The following is a 26,338-nucleotide window of genomic DNA, read 5'->3' on the forward strand; positions in this document are numbered from 1 at the left end:
TTTTTGGATGCAGAGGTGAAAGCATCCAGATAGGCAGGTAAGACAGGTGGGATGGTTGACGGGGAGGGAGAATCCACTTGAGAGAGTTCAAAATACCTCCTCTGGGTGTCAGTCATCTGGGTAGTGTCCCATTTGAAGTATTCCTTCATTTTAGTAATTATTTCCCCAAAGGAGATATCCTCTGGTGGGGAGTCCCCTTCAATGGATTGCTCATCTGGGGAGAAGTATTCCAAAGGACAGGCAATTTGTGAGGCCTAAGAAATAGATTAATCAGAAGATGAGTAATAGGGTTCTAATTCTTCCTCTCCTTCTTAGGCAGTAGGCAAGGGGAGAGAAGTAGCAGAAGCAGGCCTAGGACTAAGCACTGGAATAGTGGAAGGGGAAGAAGCTGTGGGCCTAAGAGCCATAAAAGCCTGCATCAAGGACTTGGTAAATGATTGCCAGTCTGGGACTCCTTCAGGGGTAGGAGTCAGGTGTTTAGTTTTTTTGTTTCCATTTGAAGGCGTACATCTTGGCTTCAGGTAATGGCATCCCGGTCATTCGTCCAACTGTATCTGGTTCCCCCTAGACATCGGTAGGGACAGACGTTTGTGCTGTCTCCGTTGACACGCAGGCCGTGACTTCTGAAGCGACTTCCTCGGTGGGAGCCGTCAAAGTAGACGGTTCTATTGGATGTCCTTCCTCTAGTCCCAATCCCCCTATTACAAGCAATAAAACCAACCACAAATACCTCAAATTCTTCACCATGAATGCCCAAAGTCTAAGAAACAAAGTAACTCACCTTCATGCCTGGTTTAACCATAACCTACCTGACATTGTAGTGATCTCCAAAACCTGGTTAAAACACCAAATTTGTGACAATGAAATCCTCCCTCCTGGATTCCAATCCCTGAGACATGACTGCTTAAGTAGAGAAGAGGTGGGGTATCCATAATCTACTCTAACTTGCTGTCCATATCTCCCTACCCCAATCCTATCCCTCCATTCAACAATGCAGAACTAGTAATAGGCCTACTAAAACTAAATAACCACAAAAGAATATGTATGATTGCCTTCTACATCCCCCCTGGTAATAACATCACCACTCTTGAATAAATCCTCCTCTGGACCTCTACTAATATTAAGCTAGAGACTTTCATATTTGGGAGATGTAAATATCGACTGGAATAAAATCAACAACCCAAATCCCACCATATCCAGCAATTTATATAACTATACCAAACTAACTCCATCACCAGACCCAACAAAACAAACCCCCCCCAGGCACCACTCTAGACTGGATCCTTGTATCTCACCCTAATAAAGTTATAAACTCTGGCACTATTCCTGACTCTATAGGAGACTACTTGCCATCTTTCATCCACAGAGCTACCCACTCCTCTCCTCACCTACACCAATACACCCACACTCGTAACCTCACAAACTAACCCCACAACCTTCTCTGACGTCCTAAAACAAACTGGAACCCCCTAAAAACTCTATCACATGACAATGCCGTAGAACTCTTCAACTCAACCTTAAGCATCCTCAACTCCCTAGCTCCACCAAGAACAAGAAGGGTAAAAACCAAGACCGCCCCTGGCTAACCAAAGACACCAAAAAACTTATGCTACAAAGAGATAAATCCTGGGAAACATACCACCAAAATAAGCAACCACAAACTCTTCTTAAATATAAACAACTTCACAACCTCGTTAAAAAACAAATCATCAGAGATAGCTTCATAGGTTCATAGATTAGTACTAAGCTAACTGTCCTTGCGAGCCATTTTAAGCCTAGCCAATTATCCCTTGTTCACAGATTGATATTAGGCTATCTGCCCTAGGGCATTTATAAGCCTAGCCAGAGTGTGTTTGGCTTTCGCCACCCTTTTAGATTAGTTGACTGTGCCTCTGTATAGTAGGTCACAGAAGATAGCCCTTTTAAGGTTAGTTTACTGTGCCTCTGTCTAGTAGGGACACAGAAGAGATACCAGGGGTAAACCTACGATCTCCCATCCACTTGTCAAGATTTCTCTTGAAGAGGGTCATTGAGGGGCTCTGCCTAACATGGATTGGGATTTTGTTCCAGAGTGAGAGGAGCCTCTGGGATATGAAGCTGTCCCTCCAGCATGTCCTATTTATTTCTGTGCTGAGGTTTAAGTCCCTGGAGTGTGTAGCTCTAAGGGATTTGGATTTCCTGAGGTGGAGCATGTCCATTAATTCTGGTTTGGACATGGCTTTATACGTCAGGCACAGATTGCCTCTGAGTAGGCGGTAAGCAACTGAGTAGAGCTGGAGTTTCTTTAGCCTAACTGCGTAGGGCATCTGTTTGAGTCCCTTGATCGTCTTGGTGAGGTACTTTTGGGGTCTTTCCAGTTGCTGCAGGTGTCGGGTAAGGTACATCCCAAATGGGGCATTGTATTCAATTTTGGGCCTGATGAGTGATGAGTAGAGGGGCACAATGACCTCTCTTGATCTAGATGTGAACCCTTTCATGATAAGGTGGGCCATATAGAAGGTCTTTCTAACCACTTTGGCAACGTGATTGTCAAAGGAGAGATTGCTATCTACTTGGGTCCCCAAATCCCTAATTACTTCTTCCGTACTTAATGGATTACCACCTATGTGGTAATTTGTGGGCACTTTGTTTTTCCCAAAGGGGATGACTATGCACTTTTTGGCATTTAGCTTTAGGCCATGGCTCTGGCACCAGTTATCCGTCTCTGTGAGACCCTTTTGGAGGACACCTGTGTCAGTCGGCGAGTCGATTATGGCACCCAGTTTGCAGTCATCTGCGAACTTGGTCAGCCATAGTCCTCCCATGTTAGCCTGTACCTCAGAGAAATATATACCGATAAAGAGAGGGCCCAGGACTGAGCCTTGTGGGACGCCACTTGTAACTGGTTTAGAGTCTGACATGGCACCTGCAATTCTGACCATGTGGGTTCTATCCCTGAGCCAGTTTGCAACCCATCTTGTGACATACGGGTTGATATTTAAGCTGGTGAGCTTATTTATGATGCCCGAGTGGGGTATTGTGTCGAAGGCTTTTGCGAGGTCCAGGTAGGCTGTGTGGACTACCTTCCCTTCATCTATGGCCTTGGTGACTGTTTCAAAGAAGTCGACCAGGTTCAAGAGGCAAGATCTGCCCTTAACAAAGCCGAATTGGGTAGGGTCCAGTGTTTGGAGGTTCCCAATGTCTTTGTTTATGAGTTCCATGATGATACGCTCCACAGCTTTGCAGACCAGGCTAGTCAGGCTTATAGGGCAATAGTTTCCGGGGTCCGTTGTGGCACCACCTTTGTGGAGTGGGACCACTGTTGCTGTACGCCATTCCTTGGGCACATATCCTGTAGTAAGGCTGAGAATGAACAGTGACTTTATGTGAGGGTTCACTTCTTCTTGGAGCTCATGTAAGACGCAGCCCGGGACACCATCTGGTTCCATTGATGCTGTGTTTTTTGCTTTGGAGAGGGCAGCTCTCACCTGTGCATCTGTGATGTCAGGGAGGCTACACTGTTGGGATAGACATTTGCTCTTTTGGGGGGGAAGGGGGGGGAGTTTGCACAGAACCTGTCTACCAGGATGTTGGCAATGTCTGTGGGTTCAGTGTATTTTTTGTCATTTTGCACTAACTCAGAGCATATCTGAGAGTTGCCACCCAGGTTCCTGACATAACTAAAGAAGGCCTTGTGATTATCTTTAGCGTCTTGTGCAATTTTTCTTTCGAAGCTGGCCTTAGATAATTTTATGAGGGATCATAGTTTCTTGCTAGTACTGATCAGAGATGCCTTCCCTTTTTGGGATTTTGCTCTATCATGTAGTAGCTTCCTCCTTCTGTGTATAGCTAATTTATGGCTGGGGTCCACCAGACAGGTCTCCTGCCTTTGGAGGAGTGAGTCTTGGCTTTATTTGGGATAGCACGATCCATGCATTCCTGTAGGTGTCCATAGAATGCGTTTGTAAAGGATTCTGCGGTTTGGGCCGTATTTTCCACCGGCCCGGGGGCTTTGAAGGATTCCACCTCGGTTTTGAGAAGTGTGAAGTTTGCTTTTGAGAAGTTCTTCACCGTGGTTTCCTTGGCTGGGGGTGTGGAAGGGATATGGATGTCCAGTGAGATTAATTTATGGTCAGATCTTACCAATGAGGGGTATACCTCTGGTATGGAACATAGAGTCCCCATGCTGGTGATGATCAGGTCCAATATGTTTTCCCCTCTTGTGGGAGTGGTGACCAGTTGTTCCATAGCATTTGAGTTTATAAATTCTAGGAAGCGTTGTGCGAGGGTGTTGGGGCTTGAGTAGTGCTCCCAGTTTATGTTTGGGTAGTTGAAGTCACCCAATATGATGGTGTTTGGAGAGACCTTCATATTCCCCAGTGTTCTCAGGAAAGCTGAGTGGGGTTCCTGAGTTTGGGAGGGTGGTCTGTAGCAGGCTACAAACTGAAAGGCAGTTTTGCCCACTGTTAGTTGCACATGGATGGTCTCCGATGCTTCGTGCAGTGCCACTAACCTGGAGGTGTGAGTATCTTTGATGAATATAGATACTCCCACTCCTTTTGTGGTTTGGTCTGCATTTTGGGGCCGAAAAGCATGGTATGAGGTATAACCTGGTAGTGCTGGGGTGCTCTCGGGAGCCTTGAACCAGGTTTCTGTTATTGCACAGATATCGATATTCTCCATACTGAGGAGAGCCTCGAGTGCGTGCATCTTGAGGTTTAGACTTCTGGCGTTGAGCAGCATTACCCTTAGTTTCTTTTTCCTTGTGTTGTCTATGGAGGTGGGTTTGTCTTTTGATCCTTGACTAAAAAAGGCACTATGGGGGTGGCAAGAGCCTTAGTCAATATTCGGAAGCCCAGGGGTGACAGATGCAAGCCGTCCCTAGTGAAGCAATGTGGCTTGTCGAGCATGTCATCCCAGGCTGACAGATACTGGATCCCCTTTGAATGACACCAATACTTTAGCCAATTGTTAAAATTAATCATTTTGCCTTTATACTGTGGCATCATTCTTGGTGAGGGTAAGATGCTACTCAAGGGTCAGGGTCATACCAGCCTGGGCTACACGATCAGAGAGCTCCTCTATGTCTCTCTTCATGTAGTCCAGGGAGGTACGTCTCAGGTCATTCATACCAGCATGGACAATGATGGAGTCATATTTATACTTGCTTTGCAGTGACCTGAGTGCTTGTGTTATGTGGCGGATCCTGGCACCAGACAGGCAGCTTACAGTGACCTTCTCCTTGTTCAGCCTGGTGAGTGGGACGTTAGTGTGTCTGACAATAGAGTCACCTATTACAAGTGTATTAGGTGTGTTGTTTAGCCTTAAGGGCTGTGACTGTGTGGCACGCTGACTTTGTGAACTATGTGATACGTGGGTATTGTTGTGGGGTAGCGGTTGCTTGGATGTCTGCTTTGGAGGTCTCTGCTGCTTGGGAAGATTTTTATTTAGAGCCTCCGAGTATGTTTTTGTGTGTTTATGTGTTTGGTTTGCTGTTGCGATAGGTCTATGTGAGACTGGATTTGTGGTGTGTGTGGTTACCTTCTCCACCTGACTGACTGCGCCAGTACTGGGTTGAGAGAGCTCAGCCTCCAGTTTGGCTATATAGTTGCATCTCTCACATATATTTGAGCTTGTTGGGAGGAGGAGAGGGTGGTCTGTGTACATAAGGCAGTTGTAACATTGCCTCAAGATTCCCAGATTCACCAGCTGGACTGGAGAGTAAACCCGAAACTGACTTTTGCACATGCCAGAATAGTATAAGGAACTACTTTTTGACTGATCAAAAAGGACCAATAAGGAGCCAAGTACTTAAGGGAGTATAAGAGGGTATAGTGCTTTAGTTTATTAGTGCTTACTTATAAGATTACTTGTACGAGCAACTGCAGGGCTTCAGAATGAAAATAGAGTGCTTACTTTGAGATTTGGAACAGTTCTAAGGGAAAAAGTGGAGAGCAGACTTTGTGGAGCCGGGAATAGTTTAAACCCGTTTAAGTGGAGCTGTCCGATGCTGCTCTATTCGCAAAATCATGCAAAACTGCGCAAATGCGGGTTTTAAAGCAGGGAAACTGAGAGAGACAGGAATCGACCCAAAACGGCCAATAAGCTACTAGTTTCAGGGCTGAGACCACTCCTCCAGGGACAGATAGGCTGCTCAAAGCTCCCCATTCTCACTGAACAGGGAAGCTTCCTCCTATCCAAGTAAGGATATGGGCAACACAGGAAACTATGCCACAGTCCGGAATTCAGCAAAACCTGAAATCTGGACTAATCTATTTCAGCAAAGGCGGGAAAAGAGAATATTTTTTTTTCAGGAAACAGCATAAAAACATACAGAAAACACTGTAAATGCTATAAACAGGCTACAGAGACTCGAACCTTGCACCTTGTGTTTGTAAGGCAAACACCTTAACCATTAGGCCACCCTCCCAACCCCTAAAAGTCCTACTATATTAAACTCCAGTCTAACCAATCAAATAACCCCAAACATTTCTGGAATGCCATTAATTCTCTCCTCAAACCAGGCACAAAACATAACCTCTGCCATGACTCCGGCAAATCTGATTCTGAAATAGCCTTCCTATTCAACTCCTTCTTTACCAACCCTATAGCAGAGCTAACCGAGACCTTCCCTAATAACAACCCGTCACCTCAACCTATCCAATCTTCCTCAACCCCTACACAACTCCCTGCCACTACCCCCCCAATATTTGAACTCAAACCCATCTCTACCGCCCACATAAAAAAGTTACTCTATAAATTAAAACCGTTCTCCAATGCCCCTGACAATATCCCATCTACCGTCCTAAAAAAAGCCGCAGACAGTATTGCTCTCCTCATCCGCATCTTGATCAACAGATCCATTCAGGAATCTTATGTGCCCAAATTATGCCGTGCTGCCTTTATCCTACCTCTCCATAAAGGAGGCAAAAACAATAGCATCGCTAATTTCTGCCTCATAGCTATCCTCTCCCCAATCTCAAAGCTCCTAGAAAAATGCATCCACTTACAGCTTATGCCATTCCTAGCAAATCACCAACTAATTACTCCAACCCAACACGGTTTCCGACCTGGCCATAGTACTATCACCACCCTCCTCTCTTTCTTAGACACAGTAAATCTTGCCCGTGACTCTGGTAAAATTGTTTCTACAGTTCTACTCGATCTGTCCAAAGCATTCAATACTATCTCCCACACCCACCTCTTAAACCACCTTTATAACCTCCCTCTCTCCCAGAATTCTGTATCCTAGTTCTCAAGCTACCTCTCTGACAGGTCTCAAGCCGTGAAATGGGGGAAGTCATCTCAACCTTCCTTCCTAACCCCACTGGGGTACCTCAGGGATCCATACTTGGTCCAATGTTGTTCAACATCTTTATTAATGACTTCCAGAAAGACATACCCAATACCAAAATTGTACAATATGCAGATGACTCAACTTTAGTCTGCTGCGCCTCCAACCTCTTTGAACTGCAAACAGTGACTAAAACTGCTTTCTCCTCTACCGAAAAATGGATGCTCCTAAACCACCTCTCACTAAATGCCAACAAATCCAAAATACTGTTATTCTCTCCTTCTAAAGCCTCCCCTCTAGATAAAAATGAATTCCAAATTAATGGCCAAAACAAAGCTGCCATAGAGGTTGTTCCTTTCGCTAAACTACTTGGGGTAACTATTGATGAAAACCTAAAATTCAACACTCACATCCAGCAAAACATTAAGAAAACTCATGCAAAACTTTGTATGCTAAACAGAAATATCCACTTTCTTTCTCCTCCCACCAAGCAAACTCTTGCCACTACCTATCTACTCCCCTCACTCTTGAATGGCGCTCCTCTTCTAACATACTTATCTGCTTCTCTCTCCTCTAAACTGGAAGTCTGTTAGAATAAGATTTCTAAATTTGCCACCAAAGCCAAATTCTCTCCCATCATTGTACTGCCCTTCACTTGTTAAATTGGCTCGAACTCCCCAACCATCTAGATCATCTCCAAATTACTACAGCCCACAGACTACTTTTTCACCCTACTAGTGCCCAGCTCTAACCAATATCCTCCAACCTTACACCCCTCTGAGAACCCCAAGATCAACCCACAAAAACCTAATCACTAGCCACAAACCAAATCGTCCTGCTGGTCAGCTTCTGCAATCCTTTTCATTAGCTAAAAAATGGAATTCTCTGCCATCCTCTCTAAGGACTTGTGAAAGCTTTGAAACCTTTAAAACTCAGCTACACTCATACCTTTCATCTAACAAGAACTGCAACTGTTCTCTCCCCACATAGCATAATACTCTTTCCTCCCCTTAAACTCTAACTCCGAGCACAAACCTAACTTAACCTAAATGTAAATATCGCAACTATACAACCCACAAATAACCTCCACCACCTTTTGCTCTATTTCTCTTCTTAATTTTCCCCCTCATATCTCAGTTTCCTCTGCCTTCCTAAATCTCAGATGCCTTACAATCAAGGAACTTATTCCTGTTCTTCAGCTTAACATAAAACTATAACCATGATTTCCTTACTTTGATTTATCTGTACCTACACTATATACTGCCGTTATAAATATTTAGATACTATGTAAAGAAAGAATTTATTTTGTTCTATGGCACAAAATGATATTTTAATAGTGTTTTCTTTAATATGATTGTAACCGTGAATACTCTATGCAATGCGGAGCTTTTCTCCCTGGGCCTCCACTGAAAACGGGCTCCCTGAGCCCAGTGGACCTCTCTTGTCATCAAATTGAAATAAATAAATTAAATAAATAAATAAATGTCCCTCAACCCCTAAATCGGAAGCTGACGGGACATCTGATGACGGAGAGGCAACGGAAGTAGTCCTGGAAACCTTGGCATTTTTCCGCGGTGGTTCAGTCAGAGCGGCTGATTTGGGATCCATCCTGAGTGCAAGTTTTTTGAGTCTTTGGTTCTCTAAATATAAGTTAAGGGCAGCCAGACAGCTGTGAAGGGTCTTCGGAACAAAGGACTGGCAAATGGAACAATGTGTATGATGTCGTGTTCCTTTCCTAGACAAAAGATGCAATGGTCGTGCGTACCTTTATGCAGTATCCAATGCCCGCAACAGCATTTGCCCTTCTTAGCTGACATCGGCTAATGATAACTACAGCTAACCAAGGTCAAGCAAAATAGACAAAAAGATTCCCCAATGGGGTACTAAGCTTTTTAGAAGTCATCGACTAAAGGAGTGAAGCGATCGATGTGACATTGTACGTGGCTGAAAAGTTCTGAGGTCTGTGGATGCAAACGTCACATTTAAGGTCCCTGGTTTATGGCTCTACCAGTGACATCCCATGCACGTACAGCAACCAGGCTTAAGCTTTTGTATAGGAGCCGACGTTTGGGTCACCTGAGGCAGGGAATCCCACACTAAGAATACTGCAACATAGGAATAGAAGGACATCAACTGTTCAGTCATCACAAACTTCTGCACTTGCTCTGCGTACAAAGTGAGCTGAATGTGCATATCCAGAGAAGAAAGTGTTTCCCCTGGATTCCATCCCAACAAATGAACAAGCAGAAGTGACTGGATCAAGGACAATTATGAAACCTCTTTGAGGAGGAAGCCTGGGGTTAGTCCTTAGGGAACCTAGATCTTTGGTACAGACTATATACGGTCCTGTACATATGCGAGTCTGAACCTCTGAGATCTTGCAAGCAAGGATGATGGCAGCCAGAAAATGGAACTTCCAAGACATGAACTTCAAGACTGTTGGGACAGTGGGCTCAAATGGCAGGTGGTCACTGCAGACTTCTGATTATGAAGTTCAAATCCTACCAGCGGTAGGAGGAGAATCCTGCCATCCAAAAAGGCATTACTGGCATACAAATTTGACAACTGCACCCTCCCCACGGGATAAATGAGACCCAAGCCAGACAGGTCTCAGAAGTAGGTCATAATCTTCGGCAAGCTAAACAATTGAGACAGTAAAGGATTCTGCACCACTTAGACAAAGCACTGTTTGCATTTGCTGGCACAGCTCATGCTTCCTGCCAGCCTCAAGAACCTCTGAGACAACAGCCAAAAGAGCCAGTTAAAGTAGACATCAACAAATTAGCTGTCAGGCTTTAATATTGAGCTGGTTTGTTGCCACAAAAGGGAGGACATTCACAGCTAAAGTAATAACTCTTCTGTGCTACCAGGGGCCTTACTGCCTGAACCAATAACCTTTTCAGAAATCAAAGAATAAAAATTAATTTAGGTTATTCTTCCCTGAACTCTGTGATGAATTAAAGACTCTGTGAGAATGGCAGGAAAGAGTAAAAGAATCTCCAAACACCAAAGGCGGGAGAACACACCTACAGCATCTTTCACCTTGCCCCTCTGGATCAAGTGGTAAAGATGGAAGACTATATTCTCCAGAGGTGCAAACAGATTGATCTCTAGGCTGCCCTACTTAAGACCCGACACAGCCTCTGAAGCCACAACTCCAGAGCAGGACTAGAAAAGTGCCTCAAATATGGTCAGTTCCACCTGTCCAAGGACAAAGATTTCTAACAGCGATACTCTTTGTATGTGGTCCACTATCAGATGGACACTGCATTACTTTGCACAAAGGATATAAGCTTACGTCACCTTGTCTGTTTCAAAACAATACAACAAATTGGTTATATGACAAACTGAATTCTAGTCTAAGAATAAAGATTTGTTCCCAAAGCCTACATGGTCAGAAGGACTGTTTGCTGCTCCAACTGGTTGATGTGGAGCTCTATTTTTCAGTGGGACCATAAACCCCTTAAACCATGTAGCAAGCCATTGTCAACACTCCACTCTACACAAAACATGCATCATTAGTACCTTCAATAAATTCATCTGTATAAAGCAACACCTACGAAAATGTTGTTGGAAGGGGTCCATAAAAGGTTTAACATTTGATTATCTATAAATGTATAACTGTTCTGCAACTACTAACAACAATCCAATGCAGCATCCACATCTCAGACATGCAAGGTAAACTATGAGGTGCCTGTTATGTCCATAAGCTGTGGTAACATCTAATCTTTGATTCTGCATACTGTACATAATGCACCAATCTCAGCACAGGAATGACTGCCACTGAAAAGCGCACAGTATTCCGTCTATGAAGGCTATCCTCTGAAAGAAAGTCACAGAGCACTAGTCCCAGTTTATGGACCAGACAGATTACTGCCAAGGTAGCATCCACTGCATGGACAATTCCAGTCAGTCTCTGGACTGTGCACCATCAGAATCCAAGTGCCTATATAAGGCAGCATTAGAGAGGTCCACTTCTTGTAAAGTTTCTTCCACCATGGTTAACACCTTGGTAAATACTCCTGAAGAGATCAAATAAATGGAACAAAAACAGCTCTGCAAATACACTTCAGTACTGTCACTGCTGCAGCATAATTCCTTATCCACAGTAATTAGCAGAGGGTGGGCATCATCTAAGTCTGACTTCCATAACTTTCAGACTTCTGAGCATGCAGCCATCTTACTCCCCTAAACCAGGATGTTGGCTAATGCACAGTTTAAAAAGAAGTACTACTGTACCACTTCCAGTTGCTTTTTGTCAATAGTAGTCAGTTCCTTCAAAGCAACTTCCACAGTGATGAGTACTAACTGACAGCCTTCTTTTATATAATTTCTTGACTAATATTACATTATATTTTTCAAGCAGTTGTAAGGTTTCAATATGGACTCTGGGGATTTCAAATTTCAGAGTTTCACGATGTTCCTGGGAAAACTGACAAGTGAAAAAAGAACAAATGGGGGTGGGGGTGAATGTTTGCAAATGTGGGGAAAAAAAGGAAAACCCAAGAGATTCACTGATAAGGAATTCGCAAGCACAGAGTGCAAGACCTGACTCAGACATGGTTAGTCACACAAAGAAGACCAAGTAAAACACTGATGTGGGGGGAGGGGGTGGGCCTGTTAACTCACTATGGAATGCACACTTTCAATTGATAGAGGGGAAGGAAATGGGCTGCAGCTGACTAAGGAGAGAATTCTGTGCTCCAAAATTCAAATATTTCTCAAAGAACTGGTTCCTTTTACGACAAGTCTAAATAGTACTGCTTAGTGTTCACATTTGTTCTATAAGCAAAATGTTACATCACTGCATATATTGTGCTACAACTTAAGCTGTATAAAACGAAAATGAGTACCAGATCTTGTCTTTCTGTCATGCTCATTTTCTCAACTATGGACCAGAACCAGCGTTTGAACTGAAGAAGTTTTTCAGCATTTTCCCCTGTTAAGAAAAATCAAAGAAATAACTGCATTTAAACTTACTGTTTAAAAATGAACATTAATATACATTTCTGTTGTAGTAATACTTCATATTAGAAGAGTAAATGCAAGCATTACTTTCCTTGACATCCAAACACCACAATTAAAAACAAAGAAAACATCTTGGAGGTTATTTCAAGGGTAGAGACAATATCAAAAAATGATGTATTTTATAAATTAATAAAGAAATGACCTAAGTGTAGAAACAGCTGTAGTACCATAACTTAACTCATATTCAATATGGCAGTTTCATACCTCTCAACCTGGAAACATCAAAAATCTGGACAAAGGCCCATGAAAAATTGATACAAATCTGTATGCTGATTAACATAAAGTTTGCATATAGAATTATGTAACCCCACCCACTCCGATGGAATTGTGGGATACCAACTTTCAAATGCAAACTGAACAGACAACCAAAATATGGCCCCAGCCCAGAGTCCCCCTGCAGCCATTCCAATGTCCCATTACTTGGCTACTTCGCCCCATTTACCATAAACACTGTAATGTACATACTGGTTTACTTCTACAATGACTATTTGGATTTTATTTTATATTTTATAGAACAAACATTAACAGACATCTGCTAAACAAAGCAATACAGTCTCACATTGATAATTGATTAGCATTAAAACTTCTCTGCCCTTGAAATGCACATTCATTGAAACAGCATTGAAAATCACATTCAAAGAAAATGCATCTGGCCAGTGGCAGATTTTACCTTTGGGCTGTTTTCAAATCATAGGCCTCTTACACACGTAACATACATGTGTTCTTTGATAAACCTTCCTAACTGTATTAAATTATATTCATTGTATAATACAGCGCACTTGTTAGAGCGTGTTTTAAATTTACTGTTTCGAACCTTTAACAAAATGCATGAACCAATAATGACAAAACTGCCCAATTCAGAACAATTCCATCATAAAAAAGTCTACTCAAACTTCTACAATCCACCAGTATCAGTAAATATGCACAATCTCTGCAAAAGTAAAAGTCATCTAAGTAATTACACATTAAAGAGATATGTAACTAATGGAGGTTGCAGCTAGCAAACAACTTTATATTTCATTTCATCTACAAGTAAAGTGCTTGTTGCCCTTAAAGAATAAATTGCCTAGGTTACATTAAAAAAAAAAAAAAAAAAAAAAAAAGTTAGTAATATTTCAATAGGGAATGGATGACAAACTGATAATAGGTTCATAGTTACTAGGTATCTCTGCCAAACGATGACAATCTCAGGACTGCAGCACAATTAACCCCCTTTAAAAGTACAACACAGTACAGTATCAGCAATCCATCTACATACTGTGGGAGTAGAACCCACAGGCTTCTGCAGCAAAAGCAACTATACTACATCTGTTGTGCTACTAACAATGCAAGTAGACTTTGCATAAGCAGCGCATGAAATCAGGAAAAAGCCAAATTTTATTGGGGGGGCAAAGTCCCAAAACCGGGGACACATTTAAAACATTGCTTCTATAATCTTAGAAAGCTGCTAGAATAAAATGTGTTACCATGCGTTTCCTGAAAGATAGGAAGACTGAAACTTAAATGCCCATTTTTAGGAGTGCCTCGAGAGAGTGCATCTTGAGGTTTAGACTTCTAGCATTGAGTAGCATTACCTTCAGATTTTGCATGCTTGTATCTGTTATGGTGGTGGTTTTGTCCTTTGAACCTTGCCTAAAAAAAGCACTATAGGGGGGCAAGAGCTTTAGCCAGTAACCTGAATCCCAGGGGTGACAGGTGCAGACCATCTCTGGCAAACCATCGTGGTCTGCCGATTATGTTGTCCCAGGAAGACAGATACTGGATCCCCTTTGAATGACACCAGAAGCTTAGCCAATTTTTGAAGTCAGTCATTTTGTCCTTATACTGTGGTATCATTCTGGGAGAAGGCAGGATGCTACTCAAGGCTAGGGTCATACCTCCGTGGGCCACAAGAACCGAGAGCTCTTTCATGTCTCTTATCATGCAGTCCAGGGAGGTACGTCTCAAGTCATTCACTCCAACATGGACAATGACAGAGTCATATTAGTACATGTTGTGGAGTGACTTGAGTGCATGCGTTATGTGGCGGATCCTGGAACCCAACAGGCAGCTGACTGTAATTTTCTCCTTGCTCAGCCTTGTGAGTGGGACATCAGTGTGCCTGACTATAGAGTCACCTATGACTAAAGTGTTGGGTATGTTGTCTTGCCTTAGGGGCTGTTGTTGGTTGGCACACTGGTGCTGTGAGCTATGTGTCACTTTGATTGTGACTGCTGTCTGTTTGCATTTCAGCTTCGGAGGTACTTTTTGCTTGGGCAGGTAAATGTTAAGGGCCTCCGCATATGTGGGTTTAGTGTTGCTATGTGTGGGTGTTGATGGTGTGGGTTTTGAAGGCCTATGTGTTGCATGAGGTGTAGTTCAGGTGTTAACTTTCTCCTCCTGTCTAGCACAATCTTGGCTGGAGAGCGCTTTGCTTCCAGTTTGGCTATGTAAGTGCATATCTCACAGGTTATTTGCATTACATTTAGAACCACTGGCAAAGAAAACAAGGGACTCTCAAATTCAAGGATATAACTGGTATGTGGTCCACTTTTTAACTTCGAAAGTCCACAATCTCGACGTTCCATATATTGAACTCAGAACCTCAAGATTGTGGAATCTCGAAATAAAAAAAAAAAAAAAAAAAAAAAGGACATTAAAATTGCAGGGGGGCAAGCCCCCTTGCACCCCCTCACACCCTCTGCAACTTAAATATACTAACTCCGAGATTGCACTACAGTGAAGAGAACAGTAATGTATCAATTCTGCACTGTATAGCGATCTCCATTACCCTTCTCTTCATTGTAGTGCGATCTCGGAGTTAGTATTTTTAAGTTGAAAGGGGTGTGTGGGGGCTTGCCCCCTGCAAAAACATGTTTTTTGATGTCTTCCTTTTTTTTTTAATATCGAGTTTCCACAATTTTGAGGTTCTGAGTTCGATATATTGAACACTGAGATTGTGGACTTTCGAAATTAAGAGTTGGACCCAACTGGTATGGTAGTCCAGAAAAGCTGGCTCTATTTGCAGATGATATTTTATACCTGACAAAACCAGAAAGAGACATTATTACAGTGTTCTGCAACATTTTGAGACATTTTCAAATCTTTTCCGGATACAAAATTATTGAAGCCAAAACAAAGGCAATAGCAGTAAACTATGTACCCATACACAAACTGGTTCAGCAATATCCATATTTATGGGGGCATGATAGGTTCATAGGTAGGTAACTGGGCTATCTGCCCGAAGGCATATATTAGCCCAGCCACGTTTTGCGGTATTCACCGCTCCTTTGGTTAGTTCCCTAGGCCCTTGATCTAGCAGCTAGTACCCTTTGCCCCTATATAGTACAGCTGTTGGTATGATCTCTGGTGTGAACTTTCTGTTACCCATCCACTCGTCAAGGTTCCTCTTGAAGAGTGATAGTGAGGGGCTCCGACTTATGTAGATCGGGACCTTGTTCGATAGCAAGTGGAGTCTTTGCGAAGGGAATCTATCCCTCCGACATGTTCTATTCATTATTGTGCTGAGGTTTATATCCCTAGAGCGTGTAGCTCGAGTAGATTTGGTTTTGCTAAGATGGAGCATGTTCAACAGTTCTGGGTTGGACATGGCTCTGCATGTTAGACAGAGATCGCCTCTGAGAAGGCGGTATGCAACAGAGAAAAGCCTTAGTTTTTTTCAATCGTGCTGCATGGAAACTGTTTGAGGCCAGTAATCCTCTTAGTGATGTACCTCTGTGGTCTCTCCAGCTGCTGGAGATGCCTAGCCAGGTACATTCCAATTGGTGCATTGTATTCAATAAAAGGTCTGATGAGGGAAAAGTAGAGGGGCACCACTACATCCTTAGATCTTGATGCGAACCTTTTCGTGATCAGATAAGTCACATAGAAGGATTTTCTAACCACCTTGGCAACATGGTTATCAAAGGAAAGCTGACTATCTACTTGGGTCCCTAGATCCCTTATTTCTTCTTCAGATTTCAGGGGGTTACCCTCCTATGTGGTAGTTCGCGGGTATTCTGTTTTTTCCAAAGGGGATTACTATGCATTTTTTTGCATTTAGCTTGAGACCATGGCTTTGACACCATGCATCAGTCTCATTTAGGCCCTTCTGGAGGATATCCATGTCGGCCGGAGTCCGCAAACTTGGTCAGCCACAGCCCTTCACAGTGCTTGCCTGTACTTCTGAGAAGTATATGCCAAACAGGAGGGGCCCCAGGACAGAGCCCTGAGGCACACTGTGCGTTACTGGTCTGGATTCGGACATAGATTCTGCTACTCTTACTTTGTGGGATCTGTCTGAGAGCCAGTTTGCGATCCATCTTGTGACGCAAGGGTTTATGCCCAGGTTGGTGAGTTTATCAATAATACCCGAATGGGGAATGGTGTCAAATGCTTTAGCAAGGTGAAGGTACGCCGTGTGTACCTCCTTTCCCTTATCTATAGCCTGAGTAACTGTCTCAAAGAAGTCCACTAGGCTCAGGAGGCATGACCTGCCCTTGTGAAACCGAACTGTGTGGGGTCAAGTGTTTGGAGGTTCCCAATCTCTCCATTTATGAGTTCCATAATGATTCACTCCATTGCCTTACAGATCAGACTGGTCAGGCATATTTGGTCGGTAGTTCCCAGGGCCGGTTGTGGGCCCACCCTTGTGCAGCAGAACCACCGTTGCTGTGCGCCATTCTATGGGCACATATCCTGTCGAGAGGCTGAGACTGAACAGGGTATTCAGATGCGGGGTTAATTCATTTTGGAGCTCGTGTATGACACAGCCCGGAACACCACCTGGTCCCATGGAGGCAGTGTTTTTAGCATTAAATAGAGCCTTATTAACCAAAGTACCAGTAATAATTGGAGTTAAACAATCCCCTGGAATAGTAATAGGCCCTGCAACTGGTGGTGGTGGGGGGGATTTGCACTGAACCTGTCGGCCATGATGTTGGCAATGTCAGTGAGGTCAGTGTATTTTGTTCGATTTTGTACTAGCTCAGAATAGACCTGAGCATTGACATTTAAGTTTTTGACATAACCATAGAAGGCCTTATGGTTATCCTTGGCAACTTTCTTTTCGAAACTGGCTTTAGCTGAGTTGATGAGGGCCCTCAATTTCTTACTAATGCTGATCAGGGATGATTTTTCTACTTGAGATTTGGCCTTTTTTTGTACAAGTCTCCTCCTTTTATTGTATAGTTTTGCTTATGGCCGGGGTCCACCAGACTGGTTTCTTCTTGCTTGAGGAAGGAGTCTTGGTTATATTTGGGATAGCACGGTCCATGCAATCCTGAAGATGTATATAAAGTGCCTTGGTGTAGGATTCTGCATCTTGGATATCATTATCCTTCTGCAAGGGAACAGTGAAGCTTTCCACTTCGGATGCAAGTAGTTTGAAGTTTGCTTTGGAAAGGTTTTTTACGATGGTTTCTTTGACTGGGGGAGGTGGAGGGGTGAGGATGTCCGGGGTTATCAATTTCTGGTCTGATCTGACCAGAGAGGGAGTGATAATGGGTGTGGTACAATGGCCGCCCATATTTGTGATGACTAAATCCAATATATTGTCCCCTCTAGTGGGAGAACATGCCAGTTGTTCAAGGGCATTTGAATTTATAAATTCTATGACCCGCTGGGCATAGGAGTTAGAACTTTGGCAGTTCGCCCAGTCTATACCAGGGTAGTTGAAATCACCCAAAATTATGGTGTTGGGTAGGACCTTTATATTTTCCAATGCCTCGAGGAATGCTGAGTGAGCATCTTGGGAAATGGTGGGCGATCTATAACAGGCTACGACTTGAAATGTGGTTTTGCCTGCTGAGAGTTGCGCATGGATGATCTCTGGGGCATCATGCTGCACTACTAACCTGGAGATGTGGGTATCTTTGATGAATATGGATACACCTCCGCCCTTTGTAATGCGATCCAGTAACTGAGGCCGGACGGTATGATATGAATTGTAACCTGGTAGTGCTGGGGTGCTCTCTGGAGCCTTGAACCAGGTTTCCGTCACTGCACAAACATTGATTTTCTCCATATGAAGAGTGCCTCGAGCGCATGCATTTTGAGGTTGAGACTTCTGGCGTTGAGTAGCATTACCCTTAGTTTTTGGTTACCTGTTCTGGTTACGATGGTTGGTTTGTCCTTTGGGCCTTGCCTAAAAAAGGCACTATGGGGACGGCAAGAGCCTTGGCCAGTATTCGAAAGCCTAGGGTTGACCGGTGCAAACCATCTCTGGCGAAACAGCGAGGGGCTTGTCTATCATGTCATTCCAGGCAGACTGACACTGGATCCCCTTAGAATGACACCAGAAGATTAGCCAATTGTTGAAATTGATCATTTTGTCTTTGCATTGTGGTATCATTCTAGGTGAAGGTAGTATGCTACTCAAGGACAGGGTCATACCAGCTTGAGCTACATGATCAGAGAGCTCCTCAATGTCTCTTTTCATGTAGTCCAGGGAGGTACGTCTTAGATCATTCACACCAACATGTACAATGACAGCGTCATACTTGTACTTGTTCTGGAGTGACCTAAGTGCCTGTGTTATGTGGCGGATCCTAGCACCCAACAGGCAGCTGACAGTAACCTTCTCCTTGTTCAGCCTGGTGAGTGGAACATCTGTGTGCCTTACTATAGAGTCTCCTATTACTAGCGTGTTGGGTATGTTGTTTTGCCTTAGGGGCTGTCATGAGGCACACTGCTGAGGTGAATTGTGTGTTTTCTGGCTTGTGTTTGGAGGTGCAGGTTGCTTGCTTGTGTGCTTTGGAGGGCCTTGTTTCTTTTTCAGATTGGTACCTAGTGCCTCTGAATATGTTTTTGTGTATTTATGTGTATGTTTTGCGGTGCTTGTTTTGCAGATCCATTTGTGACTGGTGGTGTGATGGCTAGTGTCTCTTCTCCTCTTGACTGTCTGTTACAGTCATGGGTTGAGAGTGCTTAACCTCCAGTCTGGCTGTGTATTTGCATCTCTCACAAGTGTTTATGACTAGAAGTAAGAGGAGAGGGTTGTCTGTATAAACGAGGCAGTTGTGACATTGCCTCAGGATGCCCAATTCCACCAGATGAACTGGAGAGTACACCTGAAGCTGACCACTGGACATGCTTGGAAAAGTAAATTTCACTTGTCTTGCGGACAATCAAGGGTCTTATGCTGTATTATAATAGTGCTGTCTAGGAGATTTGGAAAATAACAGTGCTGTCTAGGAGATTTGGACAAGTGCTGATTTGGGTTATGCAAGTGCTGCAATAAGAGCAGTTGATATGAAGCATTTGAGTAGAGGCTTGCCTAGTTCTAAGGGAAAATTTGCAGCGCAGACTTTGTGGAGACAGGAATAGTATACCCCAGCTAACCGACACAGCTCTGTGCGCAAGACCGTGCAAAAAAGAGTGTTGCAGGGATTTAAGAGAGAGAGATCAAGGAGTTTGGAATTGACCCAAAAAGGCCAACAAAACTACAGTTTCTAGGCAGTAACCACTCCTACAAGGACAGGCAGGCTGTTCAATGTTAACCACTGCCAGTGGTGAACACAGAGACTTCCCTTTAGCCCAAGTAAGCACTGGCCTCCAAGAAACTTACAAACAGTTCAGAACAGCAACTCTGTAACTGAACTTTTTTTTTTAAATTATAGAAAGTGGGAAAATAGCAAGATTTTTTTTTTTGTTTTTAGTTTTTGTTTAAGGATAGCAGAGACACACAAGTAGCAAACTAGTCAGAACAGTGCAATAAATAACCCCAACACATATGCTAGGTCAGAGGCAGGTAAAATGCAATTTTCAGAAAAAACGATTTTAAATTAAGTGCAACACAAAAAAATGCAATAAACAGGCTCTAGGTATGTTCTAAATACTGAGCAAGAAAAAACAGAAGTTACTGGCAAAGACACAAAAACGTCCAGAAAGCAGTCTCTGTAATAAATAGAAAAAAGGACGCTGACAGCTGTAGATATCCAACAAGGCCTTTACTCAGTGCTGAACACAAGCGCTTTCACTAATAAGCTTCTTCAGGTGTATACTAAGCACTATAGCACACACACCCTTTATACCAGCTGACACATCATAGGTTCACATTCCTGAGATACTCTAATTATCTTAAAGGCACTAAACATATATATTTAAATATATTTTAAAAACACATGTTCTTAACACATTAAACAACACTATAACACACAATTTCAATACAATTTACTTAATTTCACATGGAAAAAACATGCATAAGCATTTAATATTCAAAACATTTAATAGTACTTAGAGACACGGAACATTTTCTTAGTGATTTATATGAGTCTGAGAAGCTTATTAGTGAAAGCGCTTGTGTTCAGCACTGAGTAAAGGCCTTGTTGGATATCTACAGCTGTCAGCGTCCTTTTTTCTATTTATTACAGAGACTGCTTTCTGGACGTTTTTGTGTCTTTGCCAGTAACTTCTGTTTTTTTCTTGCTCTGTTTTTATACTGGCATTTACGCATAGATGGCTGAAGAGATTATTGAAATGGACTTACCTAATGCTGTGACTGATACTTGTTTAAATAATGTGAAACTGCAACAGTATTTATTAAGTATACCAGGGGGGGTTAATCCCCTGGTGAACTGTAAAGATACGGTTCCACAAACAAGAGATGAGAACTTTGATGTTATTGCCTTGAAGACCAGATTATTTAGTCTAGAGAAAGAACTCTATAGACTTAAAAGGAGCCAGTATCAGAAGTATCATCTTGAAGTGTGCCTAGCAGAGAAAATTATACCTCGAGGTTTACGTGTATTAAAAATGCCATCCTTCCATAATGGAGATGATCTATTATTAATGGAATGGCAGAAACTGAATCTACAGACTAGCTTCAGCTATCTACGTTTATTGATATCAGCAGCTGAGAGGGAAATGGCGAGTATATCTAATACCATTAACAAAATGTACTGTGAAATAATTGAACAGTATCCAGTCGGTATTGTAGACTGTTATATAAGTGAAATATTGAATTCGCTAATGTCCTATGAGAACAAGGTACAGAAAACTAAAATAGAAAAGATCCTGAGGGATAGATCTGATTTCGAACCGGGAACATCTTTACTTGGCCCGAGAGGGCGTGGGCAATGGGGCGACCTATGCAGGACACCATGATTGAGGAAATCGTAGCGTCGGCTACCACAAGGGCAGAAGTGCGGTGGCGTCAGGACAGCGAAATGGAGAGGCGGCGATAGTGAATTCAGTTGCTCGGTTGTTTCGAATCCGTTTGAACAAGCGACAAGAAGAAAAACTTTTACTACAACTGCGCAAGTTCATCGAGAGAGGTTCGAGTCTGATGACACTAGCATTACAGGCGCTAGTGATTTTTTACAAAAGCACAGCCTGGAGTTTCCGCTGCTCATGAGAGAGAACTCCAATGCTTCACTGAGAGAACAGTCGAGGGGCAGGAGTCTGACGCGAGGAAAACGTAAGTGGGACAATGCCTCCAAGAATCAGTTAAGTATCAAGAGGGCCTTCTCAAATGCAAAGAGGGACTGATTTTTAACCTTTCTAGTGTCAATTTGACAGAATACCAGATGTCGGTTTTGCAGAAGGGTTTATCCTTTATACCGACAAGTAAATCATGTTATGCAGATGTCATTCTTGACATTAAAACTTTTACCAGGAATTTAACTTTGAAGTCAATGTTTTGTACAGATGGCAATGACAGAGGACATAATATGTTTGTGAGACCGAGTACTTTTATACCTAACCTGAATCCTATTATCAATGCATTTGAGAAGCTTTGTATTAGGGATGTATATGATGAATGCATGAAAGCTAATCCATGTGTTAAAAGCAGGGGTTATTCTAATCTAAACAAGAATGAAACAGCAGCACTAAAAGAATTAGAGAATGATGCACGTATTACAATCAGACCAGCTGATAAAGGAGGTCTGATTGTTGTTATGGATAGGGATTGGTATGAAATGAAAATGCTAGAGAGTTTAGCAGATAGAATGTTTTATGAGGAATTAAACATTTTACAGGTCAACGAACATATAGAGACTGTGGCTTGTATGGTTAAATTTCTGTATGAACACAATAGAATAGATAAGAAATTATTTGAATACCTCTTGGTGAATAAACCCTTGATACCTATTTTGCAAGGCTTACCCAAGGTGCACAAATCTAATTCTGACCCCCCTATGAGACCAATTGTCTCAGGGAGAGGCTGGTGCACCGAGCCTGCCTCTATTTACGTTGAGAAATGTATTAGACCTCTGCTAAATGATTTACAGCATGTACTTAGAGACACAGAACATTTTCTTAGTGATTTATATGAGTCTGCGTCCGGTGAGAATATTAGTAACACACTGTTTGTCTCACTGGATGTGGTCTCACTGTTTACCGTGATACCCAATGAGTTAGGAGTCAACTTAGTTCTGCAGGTTTTGAATAAGCATGCAATATATAATGAAGAGATGGTCAGTTTATTGATTGAATTATTGAAGCTAGTGCTGGAACACAATGTTTTTCTTTTTGGACATCAATTGTTCAAACAATGCAATGGCGTAGCTATGGGCACTTCTTGTGCAAATAGCTATGCCAATGCAATATGGTTACTTGGAAGAGGAATATGTGCTCAGGTCCCTTCAAAGAACAAATACGTTTTACCGTAGATTTGTGGATGATGTTTTATTCTGTGGGAGGGATGTAGATGGTCTTAGTAGATTCTTGAATTTTATTAATAGTTCCACAGTTTTTCGCTTTACACATAGAATGTCACATGAAGAGTTAGATTTTTGGGCGTAGTTATTGTGAGAGATATTAATGGGTCTATTTTTACTAAACTGCATAGGAAGGATTGTCATGTGAATCACCTCCTCCACAGGAGCAGTGCACATCCACCTCATGTTTTTAAGAATGTTATTGTTAATCAGGCTATGCGGGCCTCGAGATTAAATGTGAGAGATGTAGATTTTAACAATGAGATGGATAGAGTTGTTGGATTTTTGAAGGAAAGAGGGTACAATGAAAGGGCTCTGATTGAGCAGGTGCCCGTAGTGACTCAGAAGCGAGGTTTGGAAGCAAAAGCATATTTTTCTAATAAGAGAGTTACAGTGGAGAATTCCAAAGTAGACAAGAAGGAAACTAAACTGAGAATGCCCCTGAAATACACTAATGATATTGGCAGGTACACTGAGATTATTAAGAAGCACTGGCAAGTATTACTTACAGATAATACTATAGCGGGCCTGGTTGATGTGGTACCTAGATTTAGCTATAGGAATGAGAAGGCCATTAAAAGGAGGTTATGCTATCCAAAGGAGAATAGAGTGCAAGTTGCTCCTACAGGTACTACTGAATGTGGCGCTTGCAACTGGTGCAGTTATATATACACAGGTAATTCCTTTTACCATCCAGATCAAAATAAGGAATATTTTTTTCATGTTTCTGCCACATGCAATAGTAGACACGTGGTCTATCTTGCCAGTTGTAGAGTATGTTCCAAATTCTACATTGGCAAGACAGACAGATATTTTAGAGAGCGTATCAGGGAACATGTATATAACATCAGGAAAGGGAGTCAGACCAATGCCCTTTCCAAACATGTAGCTGCTACAGATAGTTCACATGTGTTTAGTTTTAGGGTTATCTGTCTGTTGCAAGAAAGTTTAAGACAAGGAGATATTTGTAATAGAACAGAAAATTTGGAAGCCATATGGATCACCAAATTAAGAAGCACAGAGGGGCATGGGCTGAATAGTGCATCCCTATAAAACCTAGATTGAAGAAGAGGCCCCTTAGGAGGTAGTAATATATGATTTTAAAATGTTTTGAATATTAAATGCTTATGCATGTTTTTTCCATGTGAAATTAAGTAAATTGTATTGATATTGTGTGTTATAGTGTTGTGTAATGTGTTAAGAACATGTGTTTTTAAAATATATTTAAATATATATGTTTAGTGCCTTTAAGATAATTAGAGTATCTCAGGAATGTGAACCTATGATGTGTCAGCTGGTATAAAGGGTGTGTGCGCTATAGTGCTTAGTATACACCTGAAGAAGCTTATTAGTGAAAGCGCTTGCGTTCAGCACTGAGTAAAGGCCTTGTTGGATATCTACAGATGTCAGCGTCCTTTTTTCTATGTTCTAAATACTGTTTCTAACACAGATATCAACTTTTGCAAGCAAGAAAATGCCGGAATGTAGGTGGCAATGCAGTTTTTCTAAGAAATAAATTAGAAGAAAATACGTAAAATCTCAAAAGTGGCTCCTTTCTTCTCACAGCGTTTTCTCCTCTTGGTAGGTGCTTCAGCAACAACTATCAAGCCTGGAAAGACCGATAAAATGAAATATTTAGAAGTATGGATTAAAAAAGATTATGGAAGGTAAGGATATGTGGAAAAAGACCAGGATAACACAAAAACTGAAACAATGGAAGCTTTCTTATATGGATATGGATAGTAAGTTACAAGCAGTCAAAATGTTTTTAATCCCTTTAGTCTTATACACAGGTCAGACACATTTTTGTCAACCAGAGAAGTTGTGGATAGCAATTACTAAGGAGCTGAGGGAGTTTATCTGGGAGGGGAAGATGGCAACAGTCAAGTGAGATAAATTGATTCTTTCAGTAGAACAGGGTGGATTGGGATTATCCGATTTGAAGAGGTATTTCAGAGCTAGGCTCCTATACATAGCACAAGCAGAAAACTATAATTCAAAGTGGAAAGGGTGATGAAGAAATGGGGGAAGCTCAAGAAACAAGGAGAAAGTTGAATTTTGGATGCAGGCCTTTAAGGAGAATAATAATCATATAGAAAAGGTATGAATGCAGGAATGGTTAAGGAGAAGCAAATTCAAACAAAGAGATGAAAGGTTAATACTGGTGGCCCAAAATAGAAGGCTGCTTACACGCTGGTTTACAAAGGCCATTGAACATGTGGGAGAAACGGACAAATGTAGGTTTTGTAAAACTGAACTGGAAACTGTTACACACCTCGTTGCTGGTTGCGACATACTAATGGCAGAAGGACTGTATAATGAAAGGCATAACAATGAGGAAACACTGTTGCACTGAGGATTGTCCAAACATTACGGTATTGAAGTGGCTGAAAAACAATGGAAATATCAGCCACAAAGCAACATAGAAAATGAAAAACTCTACATCACATGGGATTATCTATTACCAACAGTTCAAAAGACAGATGCTAGAGAACCAGATATAGTGGTCCAGGAAAAGAAAACAAATGTAGGTTTAACCACAGAAATTGCCGCACTGAGTGACTACAGTGTCCTGTGTACAGAGAGACACAAAGTCATAAAATATCAGGATTTGCAGGCAGAAACAAGAGCAATGTAGAAGAAAGATACCAACACAGTTCCAATATTAGTAGGAGCAACAGGTCTTATAAAGAAGAGTCTACAATCTATTACTGGACACATGGCGGATGCTGCGAAGGGCACTACTGGCTGACATCAAAGAGGAAAACAATACTAATTTCATGAACTTTAATCATAGTTTGACTAAGGAATGGGGTCAATTCCCATCATGGTATTAGAAACCCAAAAGACTTGGAGAAATTAAAAAATATATACTTATAAAGTAGCAAAAATCATCCTAAAAATGAAGCCAACACGGGAATGGAGAAAGGGGATTCTGCTGTTAAGGATGACTGCAATTAGGGATAAAACAATAGGCAAGAGGGGGCTACAATTTATTGGAGAAAACTTTGACAATCTTTTATATAAATCCTCCATTACAAAATTTTAGTACAACCTCACTGCCAATTTACAGTGCATTATTTACACTAACCACTTCAAAAAAGAACTGAAGAACTATTTCCTGAATATTGGCTATGCCCCTGCCATGACCCAACCTAATCATGTTTCGATTACATAGTATCTCCTTTATCTCCCTCACTGAACAGCAAGTTTGCTGTCTCTGCTCTTGTTTGACTAAAACTATACATTTTTGTATGGAATGTACTAGGTTTTCATCTTTATAATTACTGGGTTATACTTAAGTTTCTTTTCTTTTTTATAAAAGCATACTATTTTACGGCATACATATATATATATATATATATATATATATATATATATATATATATATATATAT

The 26,338-nt window shown here is 41.9% G+C and overlaps 1 protein-coding gene across 1 annotated transcript in view; it reads right to left on the minus strand.

Moving 5' to 3' along the window:
• UBR5 (ubiquitin protein ligase E3 component n-recognin 5) overlaps positions 1-26,338 on the minus strand; it is a 3,965,620-nt gene that overhangs the window by 62,887 nt on the left and 3,876,395 nt on the right. Inside the window, exon 60 of the mRNA XM_044065648.1 lies at positions 12,127-12,212. Within this exon, the coding sequence (XP_043921583.1) occupies positions 12,127-12,212 (86 nt within the window). The remainder of the gene's footprint in view (positions 1-12,126; positions 12,213-26,338) is intronic.

This window comes from Protopterus annectens, chromosome 3.part0, assembly GCF_019279795.1.
Source record: "Protopterus annectens isolate FY-2018-M chromosome 3.part0, PAN1.0, whole genome shotgun sequence".
Taxonomy (NCBI): Eukaryota; Metazoa; Chordata; order Ceratodontiformes; family Protopteridae; genus Protopterus; species Protopterus annectens.